Source organism: Cydia amplana, chromosome 1 (genome assembly GCF_948474715.1).
Source record: "Cydia amplana chromosome 1, ilCydAmpl1.1, whole genome shotgun sequence".
Taxonomy (NCBI): domain Eukaryota; kingdom Metazoa; phylum Arthropoda; class Insecta; order Lepidoptera; family Tortricidae; genus Cydia; species Cydia amplana.
Genome location: NC_086069.1, coordinates 25,738,939 through 25,759,389, shown reverse-complemented (window position 1 = coordinate 25,759,389; position 20,451 = coordinate 25,738,939). Strand labels below are relative to the sequence as shown.

Below are 20,451 nucleotides of genomic sequence, written 5' to 3'. Positions count from 1 at the left end.
TGAGTACCCACAACACAATCCTTCTTGAGTAGGGTTTGCAATCCGGATCCGAAATGTATGAAATTATCCGGATCTGGATCCGCATCCGCGGATATTCCCATACATTTCGGATCCGTCGTGCAAACCCTATTCTTGAGCTTACTCTGGGACTTAGTCAATCTGTGTAAGAATGTCCTATAATATTTATTTATTTATAATTATTATAAGTTTAATGGAACTCGACATATTTACAAGACATGAAATATTTGTAATAACAAAATTTCCCCTATCGAAATAAAACACTGCATTTCTAAGAATAAGGTTAAGAAATAGGAAATAGCAATTGAAGTGGAGTCCAGACGAGACAATTTTTGGCCAATCTGATCCGATCCGATGAAATTTTCCGATCGAATCAGGCCGTGCGAACGCAAACGCCAATTTGATTCCCCGATCAAATCAGCAGGTGCGGACACAAAAATATCAATTTTCGAAGTTAGTATCTATGGAATGCAAATTGGTGATTAAATTTGTGTAGGTACGTGTGGACGCTAGATGAGATTGGTGCCAATTATTTTCCTGATCAAATCGGTCGATTTGCCCAGCTCCTCTGGACTCTACTTAATGCATTGACACACGCTACACAAACAAATGTATTGCAATACACGCTGATAATCATGATACATATTTAAAAGTATTAGTATTTATGGTATTAAGATAATTTTGAACTTGTTTTGCAATTAGTGTTTTTCTCTCGGTGTCGCGTTAAGAAGCGCACAACGTTTGTTTACCTCTCGTCGTCGATTTAGCCAATTTTAACCACTCTTTCAAACAACTTTACATACCTACTTTCAAATACTTTGCATAAGGTACCTACACTTCCAGTTTCCATGCGGCCCAATTTATTTCTGGGCCTAAATGTTCTCTAGAGTGAGAAATTGGCAGTTTTTAACCCCATTATTTAGTCGCTTAAAATGCGAATTGACTCCCGTCCTGGCTTGGACGTCGCAAGGGCCGGGAGGCACATTCCTATCTCAAAAATATTATATCGATTTGATATTCCTTTCAGGGCGTCCCGTCCGCTGATTGGTTATTTTGTTATGTCATACTGAACAACTTTTACTATGGACTAACCCCGGAATCGAAAAATAAATCAGGGTGCCTAGCCAAGGTGCCAATCGTTTACGCTATAGCGAACGAAACATTAATGTCTCTCTGTCACGCAGATATTTGGACGAATCACATGTTGATGTTTATATGGAACAGGCGGGTGTTCATTTTTTCGGGTTTGGCCTCATATTAAGACTCTCGCCGCTTCTGTCTGTCTGTAGGCCTATGTTCGCGATAAACTCAAAAACTACGTGCTGAATAGATTTTCATGCGGTTTTCACCTATCAATAGAGTGACTCTCGAGGAAGGTTTGAGTATATAATTTGTTAATCCATGCGAAGCCGGGGTCACTAGCAATATTAAATCAATATAATATATTTAAAATTGGAACGCGCTTCGGAGGCCGGACCCACTCTGCACATAGGTGCAATTTAATTTTAACGTTCCGCCAAAGGCACAATAAAAAGGCGCTTACATTTTCCTCGAGGCTGGAAAGGTCGAAGTGCGAGAGCGTGGTCGTAAATAATTGGGACATTTAAGCTCGGGATGTATTCAAAGGGAAATTTACCCCATAAATGAAGGTAGTCAGAGAGCTTTTGTGTACAAAATGGTGGTAAATTAGTATGCTTTAGCAGGAGTAGAGTAGTCGCTATTTCTTTTTCGTGTGTGCATTTTTTTATCAGAGAGTTTATAATAAACCCTTTATACTAGAGATCTTATTTAGGTATTTTGTTAGATTTCAAAACTATCAACTAATGACTAGGGTTCAAATATTTATGTCAAATTTTGAAACAATTTCTAATTTTCATGCATAGTGTACTTTGTTACATATTAAATATGAGAAAAAAAATGTTTTTTTTTTTTAATTTACTGTTTACACATGCACACGTGAAGAGACTAATAACGCGCTATTAACACAAAAATTGCTACATAAGTAAATGTTTAAGATTGTAGGTAGGTATACTTATAGGTGCACCACCTAGAACCCGAAGCGTACTTACTTACGGCCCAATTCGAACAATGCTTATAAGATGTCACAGCAATACGATACCGACCTGTCCGTGTCACGTGACATTTCTTCAACCAACGTCACTTTTGACACTGTCAGATCGGTATCGTATCGCTGTGACATCTAATAAGCATTGTTCGAATTGGGCGGTTACTCAAAACGGGGTGTGTCTTGTCACTTGTGTATATCAGTAATCTCTCTCGCGTCCGCTAGGATCCGTATTATGCTGCTCGCATTGTAAAATATTGTGTAAAAAAAAACACACAGAAAGGCAATTCTCAAATTTCCCTTTATGTCCCTTATCGTCATTTCTCAATATAAAAGCGCTGGTGGCCTAGCGGTAAGAGCGTGCGACTTGCAATCCGGAGGTCGCGGGTTCGAACCCCGGCTCGTACCAATGAGTTTTTCGGAACTTATGTACGAAATATCATTTGATATTTACCAGTCGCCTTTCGGTGAAGGAAAACATCGTGAGGAAACCGGAATAATCCCAATACGGGCCTAGTTTACCCTCTGGGTTGGAAGGTCAGATGGCAGTCGCTTTCGTAAAAACTAGTGCCCACGCCAATTACTGGGATTAGTTGCCAAGCGGACCCCAGGCTCCTATGAGCCGTGGCAAAATGCCGGGACAACGCGAGGAAGATGATGATCGTCATTTCTCAATATCCCCATATTGTAAAAGTAATAAAATAAATATTCAATTTGAATTGCTGCTGTGTCGTCAGATGCTTGCTTGCATAATCTACTTATCTTGAAATAAGAAAGGATGTAAAAGGCTGGAAAATTAATTTCGATTTCAAACATTTGGGGCATTATCTATGAAAAGGGACCTTATTGTCGATGGCGCTTACGCCGCACGGCGTCGCGCGGCATTGTATTTATATCGGAGCATCGTTAATATTGGCATAAGCGCCATCGGCAATAAGGTCCCTTTTCATAGATAACGTCACATTTACTGACTAAGTTAATACTCGTAAAGTGGTACGATAAAAAAGATTTTCTTAAATAACATTTTCACATGACTAGACTTTTTTTTGGAAAATCATACAACTAATGTCAATATAAGGTTACGTGTAGGTTATGCGTGAGTCCTAGTTGCTCTTTATGTTATTGGGATTTTGGTTTCGCCAATCGGTCTCGGTCGGACAACACGGTGAAGTTTAGTTAGAGATGGGCGACATAAAAAGTGCCTATACACTTTTTATTCAGACCTAACTACAAAGTTCAACGTTTTTTCTTACTCATTCAATAGCTCTAAATACTTAACTCTCATACCTTTCATAACAATTAAAGTAGAATAGAATCCGAAAGCTAAAATTTTACAATAATCACGTCACACCTATTACGTAAACACATTACTAAAGCTGTATGGGCCCTAATAATACGTATTTTAACGACACTTCTATAAGAATCAATTTCAGCGCTTACAACGAACACAATAATAACCGCGGTATTCGGAAAACAAGATCCGTTCTAGAGAAGAGAACGATACGATATGTACTAAATACCAACTAGTGTAAATTTCAACTAGATATATTTTGCAGCTCAATTCGGGCAACTAATGTCACTTTTACGTTAAATTATCGTTTTAAGATCGTTTAAAAATCGTTTTGAGATCTAAAAATACGTAACGAGACGTTTTAGACATTGTGAAAATCGATGTCAAATTTGACAGGGTAGATCTTAAAAATATCGTTGTGTATCTTGGTTATGTCTAATAGATATCTATTAGATATCTAGTTCAAAATCCGAATCGGGCCCTAAGGTATTTATCGCCTTGCATTATCATGTGTAAATATGTTTCAGCTGTAAATTTTTACATTGACGCTTCAATTTATTTTTTCCAACATTCGCTCCATTGGAACCTTTTGTAAAGCGTATTTGTGAACGTTAAATAAAGCCAAAACGAACCCACAATTCAATTAGAGAGCATAAATAAAGTCGATTTATGTTGGACTTAATGGGACTTTGATAATTTGGACATATTTAAAATCAGTCGTAATATGATAAGGTCCTCAAGCTGATTAATTTGAATGGTTATTGTATTATTGTCGTTTGATCAATAGGTAAATACTATTTTGCTAACATGATTTGTAGGGTGTTTCATTTTTCCGAATTTTCGATTGTCATCTGACTTTGCTCGAATTCTGGTTCTTCCTGATTAAAAAATATTATATACCAAAAAAAAATTAAAATCGGTGAAGGTTGCACAAGATCAACAAAGTTTTCTCAAATAACCAACGACTCTACATCGGAGGGTAGAAAATGGTTTAAGCGGCTACCATCAAAGCAGTGAGTAGTGTGATACTGAACATTCTACATATAAATCAATTTTAAAATTAGTAGTTAACATGGATTTTGGTTACTCGAGAAATGTTCTAATTAATATTTTTCAGTTTTTCCACCTGTTTCCAAAGGAAAAGTGGTTTTATCGTGTTTTAGACGCAAAATTCAGTTTTTTCATTAGATTTTAGTATCAGTTCATTATATTTTGTTATAAAAAAAAAGTTAATTTTCACTCAATGTGGGGTTCTCTCTCCACATTTTCAATTTGTGCAACCTTTAAACGTTAATGGATTATTATGAAAATAGAAATATATCGTTTTTAGAGTGGGGAGACTCGATTGGTGAGCAAAGTCAGGAAAAAAATCACAACTTTTTTTTCTCCATACAAAAGTGAAACACCCTAATGATTTGGCTTTGGAATTAGTATGGTAGTAAAACTATACAGGTATAACGCTGCAATACCTACGTCAGCTTTTATTAATTTACTAATTAAGCAATATGAACTAATGGATTAAATAAAGGTCAAAATATTATGACCATACGAGTATGATAGCAATAAAGCATTATAGTTGTTTGAGGAACATCGCAGAATAAGGTATTGAAATATCTACCTAATTAACGCTCGCAAATTAGTTTTGAATTACATTTAAACCAAAAATCAAGGCGGTGAGTCAGCTGACGTATGAAAGCACTAGGTAAGTCACTGAATGCGTAACGGTTCGGCCACGACATTGAGCGACTTGCGACGGCGGCAACGACAACCATAGGTGAGACCGAAAGGTCCGATCGCTGTCTCGCTCCAACCTATGGTTATCGTTGCCGCCATCGCAAGTCGCTCAATGTCGTGGCCGAGCCGTAAGGGCGTCCGTCCGCTAGCTGGCGCGGGTGCACGGAGACACGCACGTGACCGTGCTGCCGTGTCACGCGCATCTCGTGTAACTTTAAAAGTTGAGTTTCGAGATAATTACGTTTAAAGTTTTAAAGATTCAAATATGGTCACAGAATAGGATCTTTAATTTTTTTTTCGCATAATTGGATAGTTTTAATTTTATTCCAATTAAATGGTTCCGCATGACCAACTCTTCCATACTATAGTGGTCACACGAAGTCATGTAAGTCAAGTTACATGACATACGCGTGATCAGACGTGCCACCGTATTAAGCGAAATAATATTGTGATCGTATAAACCAAGCGCTCGGCCAGTCATGCCTAAGTGCCTAACTCCGGTAACTTAAGAACAAATATCATGCAACTCTAGTTAACTGAGTTGTGTCTGACGCCATCGGCAAAAAAATGAAGTTACATGAGTTAGTCATATGCTTTTCTCAGTAAATAATGAAGTTTTTCACAATTTTCTTTTAGAAGATATATATTTAATGGTTTTTAAGACGATTTAGACTGGTTACCCGTAACTCATGTAACTCGAGTTAACGGAGTTTGGCGTGACACGGCAGCGCGTGGGTGCCATTGTAGATATATAAAACCCGGCGCACGCGTCCGCGCCAGTTTAGCGTTGCTCATACTATTTTTCGTTAACCCGCTCACCCGCTCCGTGCACCCGCGCCTGCTTGCGGACGCCCTAAAGCAGGGTGACTTGTTGAGAAATGTTTTACCATTTAAAGAACTCCAGTGGGTCTTTGATGAAGATTCAGCAGAATGCAGGGTCAAGTAGCATGATGCTCAAAAATAGCTATTACTGTTGAAGTAATCAAAACTCAACTACTTAATTTTGCACTAAAATGCAATTAACTGAAGTCACCCGACGCGACGCTCCAATATGCGCATCCAATACCGAATCTCAATCGTATTTGCCCAAATATTCATAGAAAAAGAAAATAAAGGCGGACCACATTTTGCTCAAATACAAGCGAGTGAGTAGGCAGCCTAAAGCTAGCTCACTAATTGGGTCCCGTATTGGAGAACGCATCGTTAGGCAATGTCCATAAGCCGTGCATGGATTTATGAATAATTCCCGCACAGTCGAAATGGATTCATTACACGCGTTGCGTATTTAATTATTTTGCCCGGACAGCTCCGTATTTTTCAATCGAATACGATTCTGTTTTACAGACGTGAAAGGAAAACTATAATAATTAACCATACAAAGACCAAATGTTTCGTGCCAAAAAAAAATTCTTTTACTCTTTCCTAATCAGAACACGATACCGAATATACCCTTAAACGGATCTCCATTTGTTACACCTTGTATAAGTGCTCCCGTTTTAATTAGGTAAAATAACATTCTGAAATAGGTAGGTAACACGAAATTTGACATGAACATTCAACTAGTAATCTAAGTAATAGTTTTTGATGGAAGAAATTCTAATAATAAGAAATTAGAGCGACGAGTAGAATTTTTTGAAAACAACATTTTTTTATACAAAATCTTCAATTGTATGGGAGCCGCTTTTTGGCGGCGGGTTTGTGAGTCAAAATGTGCCCCTGCATAGTATTTAATAAGAGGTAAAAAAACAATTATCACCAAGCTAACACTATCGTTACACTATATTGTATGAAAAACTGATGTACCTACTCGTAAAGACCTAATTTATCTTTTATGCTCTCGATGTGTGTTGATCTACTGTAAGTAATAGTAAGCGTTAACGCTAAGGTTTGGTCAATAAATACATTTTATTACATTTTTTAATTTTATTGCTTACAGAAACGCCGACCAGCCGGGAATGACGTTTAGCGGAGAAGAAGAGAGGGGCGCGGGGTGAGCAGGCGCGTGGCATGTGGGTGCTGCTGATGCTGGCGCTGGCAGCGGCCGCTGTGGCCGAGTGCCCGCGCCACTGCGAGTGCAAGTGGCGCAGCGGCAAGGAGTCCGCGCTGTGCGCCCACGCCGGCCTGACCGCCGTGCCCCCGCGCCTCGACCCCACCACGCAGCTCCTCGACCTCTCCGAAAATAAACTGACCACCCTTCAGAACGATGCTTTTGCCTCCGCCAACCTTCTCAATCTCCAACGCCTTTACCTTTCATCTTGCAGCGTCAAATTCATACGACAGCACGCCTTCCGCGCTCTAGTAAACCTGGTAGAACTAGATTTATCAAAGAACAATATACAATCCGTGCCGTCACACGCTTTCGACTCAATTTCCGAACTCCGAGAGCTGAGGCTAGCCAAAAATTCAATTATCAAAGTCAAAGATGACGCTTTCATAGCAGTGCCCCATTTAGTACGGCTGAGCCTTAGTGAGAATAAAATAGCCGAGATAGAACCGAGAGCGTTTACAGGGTTAGAAGGTTCTTTGGAATACTTGGAACTGGATAAGAATAAACTGCACGTTCTCCACGTAGCAGTTTTAGCGCCATTACGGTCGCTGAAGGGATTAGAGCTTGCTGGAAATCCATGGGAGTGTACGTGTGCTTTGCGACCAATGAGGGATTGGATGATTAAGAAAAATGTCCCCGCAACAGTAGTTCCCGATTGTTCCCTGCCTCCGCGGCTCATGTCCATGTCTTGGGATCGTCTGGACTTGGAAGAGTTTGCCTGTCCTCCAGAAGTCAGTGCCGCGTCTAATAGTTTTAAAAGCGTCGAGGGTGAGGAAGTGACGTTAGTGTGTCGAGTGAGCGGCGTTCCCGCGCCGCGGGTGCGGTGGGTGCGCGCGGGCCGCCTTCTTGCCAATTCTAGTTCTAATAATGTAAATTCCGGTAGATCTTTTATATTACGTAGTGAAGGTAAAACAAGTAATTTGACTATTAAAGCAACAGATATACAAGATACAGGCTCGTATACCTGCAATGCAGAAAACCGAGCGGGAAAAGCAGAGGCGGCTGTGAGCCTCGTCGTGGAGAAAAAACCGCACGGCAAAGGCTTTGGCGGTCGCGCTCTCATGGCCGGTATGGCAGTGTCCGCGGTGATAGTGTTAAGTTCATGTTTAGTAGGACTGTGCGCGTATGAAACTCGTAAGAAAAGACAATTAGATAGGTGGAATGAACAGATAGTGACCACTAATCGCCGCGATGACAATTACGAGAAGATAGAGGCTAATATTAAGGGTGTGGTGGAGATGCCGCGGGTGTTGCCGGCAGACAGTGGCCGGAAGAGGGGGGACTACAGGAACGTCCCCTCGCACGACCCGGAGGACGATTGTGCCGGTTACTTGCGCGAGGAGGTGCGCGAGGAACGAGACCCCATGTCGCTGTCCTTCGACGCAGGGTGGCGGAGACCTGAATTTGATAACTCGGTCAGCAGGAATGGAATACTTGAGCGAGATTTGCATATACCCCGCTTGAAGGATTACAGCAAACGGTAAATAATTAATTGCATCATGCACGGAGTTTTAGCTCAAATGTAGAATTAGGTATACATCTAAATGCATTTTCTGATCCTACCTAGAATTAGCTACAACGGAAGTACAGGTAGATACACGAATGGAATAAATGAGTGAATGGAAATATCTATTACGTGTGTAACAGATAATAGTTATTTGTTTTACAAGGGGGTAAAGTTGTTGTTTAACCGCTCTTGCTAATATTGGTACCCGAGCAAGCGAAAGATTTCAAAATTGAATCTTGAGCGTTGCGAGGGTTTCAAAGCACGAGGGTTAAACAAAAATTGCCCCCGAGCGAAACACAAAAATTTTCACCACACCAACCCGAAGCAAATACTAAATGTAAAATATGAAACAAGATCAAATCCAAATGAATGTTATTATATATTTATCAGGGTCATTCTCTCATTTCGTGCAAATCGGTGAGATTCTCTCGATTTGTAATTTTTGTTTTAAATGGTAAACTTTTGAGTTTCGTCAATTTGTGGATTCATTTATTAACATTTTTCTGCTAAAGGCACCTTTGTAACGTTATTACTTTTCATTTAATAAGGCTACTGGTAATGAACTACGCGCTGGTAATGAATTCGGCCGAGATGGTAATTTTATCAGTGGACGGTAATGAAACAAACTTATGAAATCGAACATATTCTATGTATATAAATATGTATTTATCTATATACGTATGTATATCGTCGCCTAGCACCCATAGTACAAGCTTTGCTTAGTTTGGGGCTAGGTTGATCTGTGTAAGATGTCCCCCAATATTTATTTATTTATTTATTTATTATTTATATAAAAAACTGTATTTCAAGAAAATTAACACCAATTAAAATCAACAATATTAAAAACATGTGTCTTAAGCACTGCGGAGATGATCAAACCGACTTGACATACACTTGGAGTTGACAATCTCAACTTATAATGTTCAAGCTAGATGGTACATTCACCATTTACTTATCATCATTATAAGTCGAGATTGTTAACCCCAAGTGTTTGTTAAGTCGGTTTGATCATCTGCGCACCATATCACATAAAACATAGTTTTCAAATTTTCAAAAATTAGCATAGACAAAATATATTTAAATCATTCGCGTTTTGTACCTATGTAATTTTTTTTTATCGTTTTAACCCTATAGTGTGGGGTGTCGTCGGATAGGTCTTTAAAAATAAATAGGAGTTTGCAAACAACATTTTTTGATAAAGTCAATCAATTCGGAAATAATAATTTAGAAAGAATAAAAAACGGTTATTCCTTCTAACTTTTGAAAAATCGATCCAAAAAATATGGAAAAAAATCATAAAAATAGTGCTTAATAAACTCATTCAAACAAAATTAAAGCGAACTTGATAAGTTAAGCCGTTTATGAGTTATCGCTAAAAGTCTTCCCTTCTTATTTTATTTAAAAGCCTGGCAAACCTTATTTGTGACCGGATTTTCGCAAGCAACCCTATAACCACATAATAGTGACCGGAAAAAGATAGGCAACCTAGTTGATTTATATTGTACAAGTTGTATACTTTCCATTGGAACTTATTTCGTTTGTCAGACAGATCGGTGAAATTTGAAGAAAAAAATTTTTTTTTTTCAAAAAATAATTAAACATAGTTTTGACCATATTTCTTTAAGCAACCCTATTTATTTATGTTCAGGAATATATTTTCTTTCATAATATGTAAGTTTCATCCGTCAGACATATCGGTGAAGGTCGACCATCTTAGACTACAAAGGCTCCCCGGTTGGGCTCCCCTATTATCATATACAGTTTTAAATGTTTATAACAACGTAATATTTATAATAACTAAGCCTCTTTCCATTAAATGCACTGCCTCGAATATATTATCATTACCTTCTTAAGTCATTCATTACCTTTCCCAGTAAAATTAGAAGGAAAAGAAGTGAATGAAACCGATATGAATGAAGTTTTGGAAGTTTTTGTCGCCTACATCAGTTGGCATCAGACCTTAATTTTGCAGAATAAACCATCTGAAAGGGGACACTAAAACACTTCATTACGTATAATTATAATAATGTACACTTGCTACTTACTGTATAAATCACGCGATGGCGATGAAGACTAACGAGAACCACACTCCTTCCCGACCCGAGAGATCGTATATATTTTCGCTAACAGCGGCACACGGGCGTCCGCTACGAGATCACGCGGCCAACTGACTGACGAACAATGTGTTGCATCGGCGGTAGGCGCTATATACCCTCGCTATATAGCAAAATATAGCTAATCTATTTCTCGCGTCGGTAATGAAGAAATTACTTGAACCATACACTTATAAGGCTGTATAGTTTTTATTATTTATTTCTAGCTTCTAATATTATACGATTTAAAACATAACTAAATAAGTCATTTATTGAACAAACAACGAATTTTCTATTTGTAGTATCTTAAGGTTAAAATGTAGGTCAAAGTTATATCTTCACGCGTTACATGTAGAGATGAATGAAAAAATTGGGTGTTAATTGTACATATAAAGAAAATACATATCTTTTTAGAATTGTTCATTGGAGAGACATATACTTTAGGCCCTATGTTACAACCTTGCATTAACAGATATTTGAAAACGCCACCACATTTTTGGTAAATTTCCGAAAACACCGATTTGCACGAAATGCGAGAACGACCCATCATACATATACCGATACATGTGTCAGTCACACAATGACAGATATAATTATTTTCGTTCATTCCATTCGCGCCAGCGATCGTGAATCTTGGCTAGGGCCCCAGGATTTGAATCGAGGTCTATCACATTCAGAACAATATATTTTGATCGTATTGTGAAATGTAGAGTCTGTGCGGAAAGAGAAGAGTCGTGGGATTTGAGGGCGCGCCAGTGCTATTTTATGGTTTTTGCTATGCTGACAACACTGGTCACGTGATTATAGTACGACACTAGAGGTCATGATACTTGAATCCCTTTTGTTCCGGTTTTTTGCCACGGGTTTCTAAACGGAGCCTTGTGGTTGTGTCGGCTCGTCAACTCAATCCTCTAATTTAGCGCAGGCACTAGTTTTCGTTTTAAAACACACTCTTGTTTTTATGTCTCTGATACTAAAAAGTGACAGTGCGATTGACAAAACTGCTAAAACTAGTTAAGAATCTGCTCAATACAACTGTCATTTTAGTACCAAACAAGATAGAGTCTCATTTATGTACTGCCTAATCTGTGCAGTCCAACAGTTATTTTAATACAAAACCAGGTAGATCGGGTAGAAATTGGGCAATAGAACTGTAATTTTACTATCTGGGATATAAAAATAGAGCATAAGTAGGTAGGTAGGCCTTATTGGGGTACGTCCGGTTCTCTCATCTCACGATATTTTACTTCGCCGAAAAGTCACTGCTAAATATGAAATATAATTTCGTAACCACAAACTTTCGTAACTAACAGAACCTAGTAAACGAACTTACAAATAAAGAAATATTTTATTACAAAACGTTTTATTCTTTGTAATCGAAGTCTGAATTAAAATGTCACTTATGTTTGAGCTAGCTTCGGTCTTATTCGAGATACCGTAGGTACTTTTACTCAATCCTGAAAAAAAAAATTACATATAAATATGCATAAAATGGCAAGTATCAAGACTATTTGCCAGTTATTTTAAAAATCATGAATGACCTGCATATTTATAAAAATGAATATATTTTCAATGAATATACTTACTGATTATGTACCGGAGACAAGTTACTTAGGCGGCTTATTAAATAGGTAATTATTGAATATTAAATACAACATCAATACCCGTGAATAGCGGAAACACGTTCCGCGAATTTTTGTAAGTCGATAGTCGGCTTTTAGCCGATTCTTCCCGCTGACAAAACCGAACAATGTTAAATATAATTTTCTTTGTGGCCTTATATACGGTTTTATCGTGTTTTGAAAATATTTTATACATAAAACTTGCGGTTTTTGTTAATAAAAATATACAATGACAGAAGTTTGTTTACTTTTTACAAGATAGGTGTCATAGGTTTGATTGCCATATAAAATTGAAAATGTTAGTTCCCGTTTCTGCCACGACTCTTCTCTTTCCGCACAGACTCTATGTATGTATTAAAAACGGACTTTCATAACTCTCTTAATACAGTTATGAAAGTCCGTTTTTAATACATACATACAGATAACAGATAAAAAAACCAGTTAGTAATGTTGGAAAAATTATCTTAACACGCACGCTCTATACTCCTTAAGGATGACTCACGCTAGACCAGGCCGCGCCCGGGCCGGAGCTTCCGGCGCTTCGTTTTCTATGGAAAGCACCACGTGATCACCGATCAGCCGTCATAGAAAATGACTCGTCGGACGCCTCGGCCCGGGCACGGCACCGTCTAGCGTGAGTCATCCTTTACACGACAAAGTTATTGAATAATGGCATGATAAAAAATGATATTTTTTTCAGTACTGACGAAACCCCAGAGTCTGTCGCAAGCTCAACATCAACGGGCGTATTGAGCGCGCACGCCGAGCACTCAACGGCCAACCGCTTCAACAATAACCCGCGCGCGCGTCCGCGCCTGCGCCACGAGCGTCTCGACAACGACCTCTCCGGCAGCGACAGCGAAAAAAACTACCCAGACCTCATCGAGATGAGCGCTCTAGGCACCTCCTCTTACCTCCGAAGCGAAATGAAACACGACCCGTACTATTTCTATACGATCCCCAGGAGAAAAGACGGCGAGAGCCGAAGCCCCCTTTTAAATAGTAGAAGAAACAGTTCCGGCGGCGATTCTGGAACCTTTTTTGACCGGGTCTACGATAAGAATCAGCCGGGGAACGTTGGACGACGCTCTAATAGCTTTCTCGACTTATCGTCGGGCGGTAATCGGTTGCGACGTAATCCGAGCTTACCCTCGTCTCCAGCCCGGGAGCAGCCCACCGTACCGTCCGCTACCCCCCTCCTCGATCTGTCCGGCCTCCGCGACTACACGCGCATGGAGCAGCCCATGGAGGACTTTGATTTCCGTGCTTCACAACTCGAGAAGTTCCTAGAGGAATATCGGACTTTGCGTGAACAGTTATCGAGAATGAAGGAGACGAGAGAGAATCTGCAGAGGAATAGAGCGGTCGATAATGAGGAGTTGAGGTCAATTTTGAAAGGTAAACCTAGTGTGGCTGTGACTGAGATGTCTTCAGGGGCGCTGGCAGACGCGGCGTCGCCGCTGGCGATGAGTCCGCCGGAGTACAAGCCGCACCAGCCCCGCCCCGAGTGGCTAACCACATTACTTTATCGCAATTAAGTCTCTGTAAATAAGTAGCATTAACATTTGAACTGATGTTAGAGTAAGAATAAATGTTTGTAAAACATTCTTTGAACGTTGAAATAAAACATTTCAGGAAGTCATATCCGTTGTTATTAATAGCGTTTTTATCATCATCAAAATTGGGCGTAATTACAGCTATTCAGAATAAATTAAACCCCTTAAGTGCCGGATATCGAAATCATGGTTATCATTTATTTGACGATAAATTCAATAAGAGATTACCGCATAAAGCGTTTACTATAAATTGGTTGTTATTAAGGCCAGAGTTTGTTATTACCAGGAACCGATAATGAGTTGAGGTAGGTATAAACAGGATATTAGGATATAATACGTTTTATGTTTTATTGAAGTAGAAAATCATGAAATCACAAAATGTAGGTACGATCAAAATTATCTGCTATTTTTTTTATCAAATTCACTAATCCAAGTTGCTTATCTGATTTATGAAGAGCTAATTAAAGGTAAAGTTTGTAAAATGATTCTCCTCATTAAATGAACGCCCGACGATCAGTCAAACGATAGTCCTGCTGTCGCTTACAAAGTACACCCAAAATCAGATATATTCGGTTTCTTTTTATAAGTAGTTGGTAACTTTGTAGTGACCTTGCCTTCGTCGTTGGATTCAAATCACTGCAGAGGCATATAGAAAATCTGGTAAGTACTTGTATGTTGTGTAGTGTGTAAAATTAAGCAACTATATATATATAATATTTCAATTAGGTCAGAAAATTAAGGAATAATATAAACATATTAGCCTGAGTTTTTTTAGGCCTCAGAATTGGAAAATTTTCAAGTAAGTATATTGTTCTTGAAGTAACTTTAGGTCATTTAAAGCTTTATAATTTTTCCATGTTTCGATACGAAATTATTATGGTACCGTATGACACCGCTAGTCTATAATGGGTTCACACGTAGGCCAGATAGAAGTTCTTGCTATTTATAGAAATACTAGCCTTTTCCGACGACATTCTAAAAACATTTTGTGTAATATGACATTTAAAATGTTTGTATTTAAATAGAAAATAATTGAAATCTGTCCGTCCATTTCTCTCCATCTGAGCTCAATCAAAAGGCTAAATTTAACCACAGATAAGAAGTACCTACCTAAAACTAGTTTCGTGATATTCCGTTTCTACTGAAAATGGTGGGCCAAGGTAAGCTGAAAAGGCAAAATTGCCAATTTCAATCGAGTGTCCTATATACCTTTATGTAGTTTTTCCACTACCATTATAGCAATATACCAATAAATTTATCATAAAATAACAATTGCCAGTAGGCTTCGAAGGGTCGCATCTCGCCCCACTTACGTCCATACTTCAGCTCAATAGGCAATGTCATGTTCACGCCGGAATCGCGGCCTACATTTTCCATGGTATACTTGATTATTACTGTGGATTCAGAAGGTTGTAGTTAGTTAATATCACATCACAAAATGAAAACAGATAGAATGGAAAATATACCTATCGTCAAAAGGTGAAGTTGTGAAAGCTGCTTGCCCACTGAGGCGGAGCGGAGATGTGGGGATTCAAGATTGAACCAATAGCATTGGGTTGTAATCTCCGCTCCGCTGGTGTTTAAACAAGTTGCTACGTTACCAAACATTTATTCTTATATTTGGACGTGGTTAAGCAAAACTGTGTCAACCCACATATTCGCCATTTTGAGATAATCGTGTTTAAAGATGTAACTATTTCTTTTGTAAAGCTTGTACACAATTTTTGATTTTTTGTAACTATGATGTGTTCATTCATCATTGGTGTTGTTGAGGATGCTATTTTACATATCGGCTCGAAGAGTAGTAATATGCAGTATACCTACGCTGTAGACGACGCAATGTACTGGACCTGAAATGAGTAACCTGAAACATAAAACTTAGTAATTAATATACATTTTAGTTAAATATTATAAAAATAATATGTAGGTACTTACCTTGCTTACCACTGCTGTTTTCTATGTGTTAATAAAGTGTGCGCGAGAGCATGCATATGTGTGCAACGAGCCTCGGCTATCGACCAATCAACGTCAGTTCCCTATACGCTTCCGAGCGATACACGCATGTCCATGCGCTCTAACACTTACGTCAAAAAGTATCCCTAGTTGTTCTTATTTCGCTCCTCTCCACCTGTGGCTGCAATCGTCAGCTACACATGGTCCTATCAAACCGGATCCAGAGGAGCACGGATGTCAGGACGCAAAGGAATGTTCCACACGCCTCCGCACACAATGGTTAAAACGCGGGGTGCTCTCGAAAGAGAGAAGTTGAAACATACCACGGATGCTCAGAGTGAAGTGCCATGCCCAAAGAACTCCAAAGAAGAAGAATTTATGGATCACGCGAGCCAGTTCAACGCGAAGGCACTCAGTTTGCAGATTCAGCCCACCGCGAAAGAGGGTAGCATCAAAACTGAAACTGAACATGGTTATCACCGATCTAATACTTCAAATAAAACTTCGATGTCTTCACTACAGGCAAAAAGAAAACAATTACAGTTAGACGCCGCCGAAGCTAAAGCTAGGATCGAGAAAGAGTTAATAGATAAAAAGCTAGACGCTGAACTCGCTAAGCTGGATGAAGAATATTCTCAGAAGTCCCGTTGCAGTGGAGAACAACGATCTATTTTGTCCGAAACATCTCAAAAAGTGGAACAGTGGCTCGAGAAAAGTCGCCAAGACGATCAAGACGAACGCGTTCTCGCGACCCCTTGGCAAGAACCGAACCCCGGACCCAGCTCACTTCAAACCCTAGCACAAGCAATGGAAAAACTAGCTACTACAACTCAAAGTGCTAATACTCGGCTTTTATCTCGATTAGCCACGTCTAAGGACTTACCGTTATTTTCTGGTGAATCGCTCGAGTGGATTCAATTTAAAAAATCATACGAACAATCCACGAAGTTATGCAACTATAGTGATACTGAAAATATCGCGAGATTAGAGAAATGTCTCCGTGGTGAAGCTAAAGAAACGGTCTCGTCTTTATTTACGACCGATACCTCACCACGCGCCATCCTAGACGCACTAGAGCTACGATTCGGAAGACCCGACCTAATCATAAATAAAATCTTAACACAATTTAAAAAATTGCAACCTTTACCGCAAGCGTATCATATCGAGTTGGTGAACTTCGCCGTCAGAGTGAAGAATTACGTGGCAGCTGCAGAGTCTATTAAGCAGACCGATCATCTTCGAAGCCCTGAGTTACTAAGCATCGTTATATCAAAGTGTCCCAGTGCGCTTATCAACAAGTGGGCAGACTATATATACGAACATAGCGATACAAATAAAGCTAAATTGCAGTTATTCTCTGAGTTCCTGCACAAAGAAGCTACGAAGATCGCCGCCGCTGGTGTAACTCATATCCATTCTCAAAATGAACACAAGTTTCCCAAAAAGATGGAAGACCGAAAACTTCAAGTTCACCCCATTTTAAACAACGATAATGATACTAACACGAAGTGCAAGTTTTGTAAGGTGTCTTATCATCCGCTGACTAATTGCATTAAATTTAAACGCGCGCTACGCAAGGATAAATGGCGCTTTGTCAAAATAAATAGAATATGCCATAAATGCCTGTTGCTAGGCCACGGGAAAGAAACCTGCCCGGCCGCATCGTGCGATGTTGACGGCTGCGGGCTACCCCACCACCGCCTCCTTCACTGGCCGAATAAACCTAACGCAGCCAGTGCAGCGCCACGCAATAACAGCACTAACGAAGACCCAAATAATACGCCAACATTAAGCGCGACAGATGACTCTGCCAACAACAATCCCACGACCGCAATCGTAACAAATACTGTCGTGGAACCTAGTGATAGTGATAGTGTTTACCTAAAGTCTGTACGAGTGAACCTGCATGGACCTGGCGGCACTATTGCTACATACGCCCTTCTAGACGATGGGGCCGCAGTGAGTCTCATATCAGCTGATCTTGCTAACTGTGTCAACCTTCAAGGTCAGCCAAAGACAATAAGCATGAAATGTGCATGGAAATCTAAATTCGAGTGTATAAGTGAAACTGTGAACTTTAAAATCTCGAACTCAAGTGGTGAAATGTATGACTTACGTGCGCGAAAAATGAGTGAGCTAGACTTACCAACACTGGACCTATCTAACGTGAACTTAGACTCTTACGATTATTTACGCGACCTAACAAGTGTTTTCCCCCGCTGTAATATGGAACCGAAGTTATTAATCGGACAGGATTTTTACCATTTGATAATGCCGCTAAAGACTGTTTATCGGGGCAATTTTGAACCTTGTGCCACATTAACAAAACTCGGTTGGTGTTTACATGGAACCTTACCTGCAGCTGTACTCGGCCGACCTTTGACCGCCGAGCATGCCTTGACAACCGTGCTGTATGAGCGCGCTAAACCGGCCGCCGAAATCTGCAACGCATGCACTCCGCCCTCCACCGCCACCCCCGCGGACATACTTGCCGCGCGGCGGGAGACACACACATGCACAGACGCAGACACACACTCATTACCTCAATCGTCAAGCGATGCACTTAGCGACAGCGCAGATAAACAACTTCATGAACTGGTTCGCCGATCGTTTGCGCTCGAATCAATAGGAGTGAACTCTAAGCCACGCGTAAATAAGGACGACATTCGCGCAGTCAACATCATTGATAACTCTGCAAAATTAATTAACGGGAGTTATGAAATTAGTTTACCATGGAAAAATGATGCTAAACTGCCTGACTCTTACCCAAATGCTTACAAGAGATTCCTCGCTGTGGAAAGAAGAATGCTGTCAGATGAAGGATACGCCTCTAGGTATACGGAGCGTATTAATCATCTACTTGAAAACAATTACGCCCGATTATTATCAGACGACGAATTGTTAGCGCCACATAAACGCATATTTTATTTAGCCCATTTCGGAGTCGATAACAAAAACAAGAAAAAATTGAGACTTGTGCATGACGCCTCAGCCGCCACCGCCGGTCGCTCCCTGAACGACTACCTACTCCAGGGTCCTGACCTACTTCAGTCTTTACTGGGCATCATGCTACGCTTTCGAGAAAAACCTGTTGCAATTATGGGCGATATAAAAGAATTCTTCCTTCGCATCAAGATAACGAAAGAAGATCAGCACGCATTACGATTTTTATGGCGCGAAAACGCAAACAGCGAACTAAAAACCTACGTTATGACGTCATTGTTATTTGGAACCAATTGTTCTCCATTCATTGCACAACATATTAAAAATAAAAATGCAATGCGATTCCAAAACGAAATGCCTGAAGCGGTCAAAGCCATTCTGAAGTCACATTATATGGACGACTACATCGAGAGTGTGGACAACGAGCAGTTAGCTATCAAGATGATAACAGAAGTTTCCGAAATCCACAAACAAGGTGGCTTCGAAATAAGAAATTGGATTTCTAACAAACCCGAAGTCTTGGAATGCACGCCAAAAGAAACCTTAAGTGATAAGGCAATAAGGTTCAAAACCGGATGCGACGACGTACCTGAGAGAACGCTCGGGTTGCTATGGTACCCGGCCAGCGACACATTCGGCTTTGATTTATCACTTAAACGCATTCCGACGGAGATAATTAACCTGCAAAGAAAACCTACGAAGCGGGAACTCCTGCGCATCTATATGTCAATATTTGACATTTTTGGCTTTCTTGCGCCATTTACTGTTAAAGCAAAAATAATGCTACGAAATATCTGGAGAACGGATACTAAATGGGACGATGAGATTCCTACGAATGAATATACAGTATTTCGCAACTGGATAACGGAATTACAAACTTTGAAAGATTTGCGCATTCCAAGGTTTTATTTTCACGACGAACAAGTTATGAGCGAGCGCGATAATACTGATAACGCTCGCTGCCACACCTTGCGCCAGAATGAGACGACTATAGAACTCGAACTTCACATCTTCTGCGATGCTGCTCCCACTGCATACGCTGCCGTCGCTTATTGGCGTAAAGTACATAACATCAATGAAGTACAAGTTTCATTCATCGCGAGTAAGTGTCGTTCGTCACCTGTGAAGAAATATATAACTATACCTAAACTTGAGATGGAATCAGCTGTTATCGCCTGCAGACTCGCTGACACAATAGCGCGCGAACACAGGTTGACCGCCTGCACACGATACTTCTGGACCGATTCCTTAATCGTTTTACATCAAATAAAAAACGACACGCGCAACTATAAAGTTTTTATCGCTAATAGACTTGGCGAAATTGATGAATTATCTCAATCCTGTGAATGGAATTATATACCTACCGACTTGAATATAGCTGACAAAGCGACAAAATTAAATACTTACGAGTTGAATAACGACTGCGACTGGCTCCGCGGCCCTGAATTCCTGTACTCGCCGCGAAACACCTGGCCGAAGTATGACGCTGCAAAACAAAACATAAACAAAGATCAGCTGTTACAAGTAAACACGCTATATGAAATAAAGGATGAAGACTTACCTGTTGTTCCTGATTTGAATAAATTCTCTTCGTGGACCAGACTATGGAGATGTATGGCAAA

At 39.9% G+C, this 20,451-nt stretch overlaps 2 protein-coding genes across 2 annotated transcripts in view; both read left to right on the top strand.

Annotated features, from left to right (window-relative positions):
* LOC134651325 (uncharacterized) overlaps positions 1-14,021 on the top strand; it is a 102,600-nt gene extending 88,579 nt beyond the window's left edge. Inside the window, exons 3-4 of the mRNA XM_063506396.1 lie at positions 7,045-8,635; positions 13,078-14,021. Coding sequence (XP_063362466.1) covers positions 7,116-8,635; positions 13,078-13,915 — 2,358 coding nt within the window. The 5' untranslated portion in view covers positions 7,045-7,115 and the 3' untranslated portion in view covers positions 13,916-14,021. The remainder of the gene's footprint in view (positions 1-7,044; positions 8,636-13,077) is intronic.
* Positions 1-20,451, top strand: part of LOC134651525 (large ribosomal subunit protein mL38) — a 253,231-nt gene that overhangs the window by 139,133 nt on the left and 93,647 nt on the right. The window lies entirely within an intron of this gene.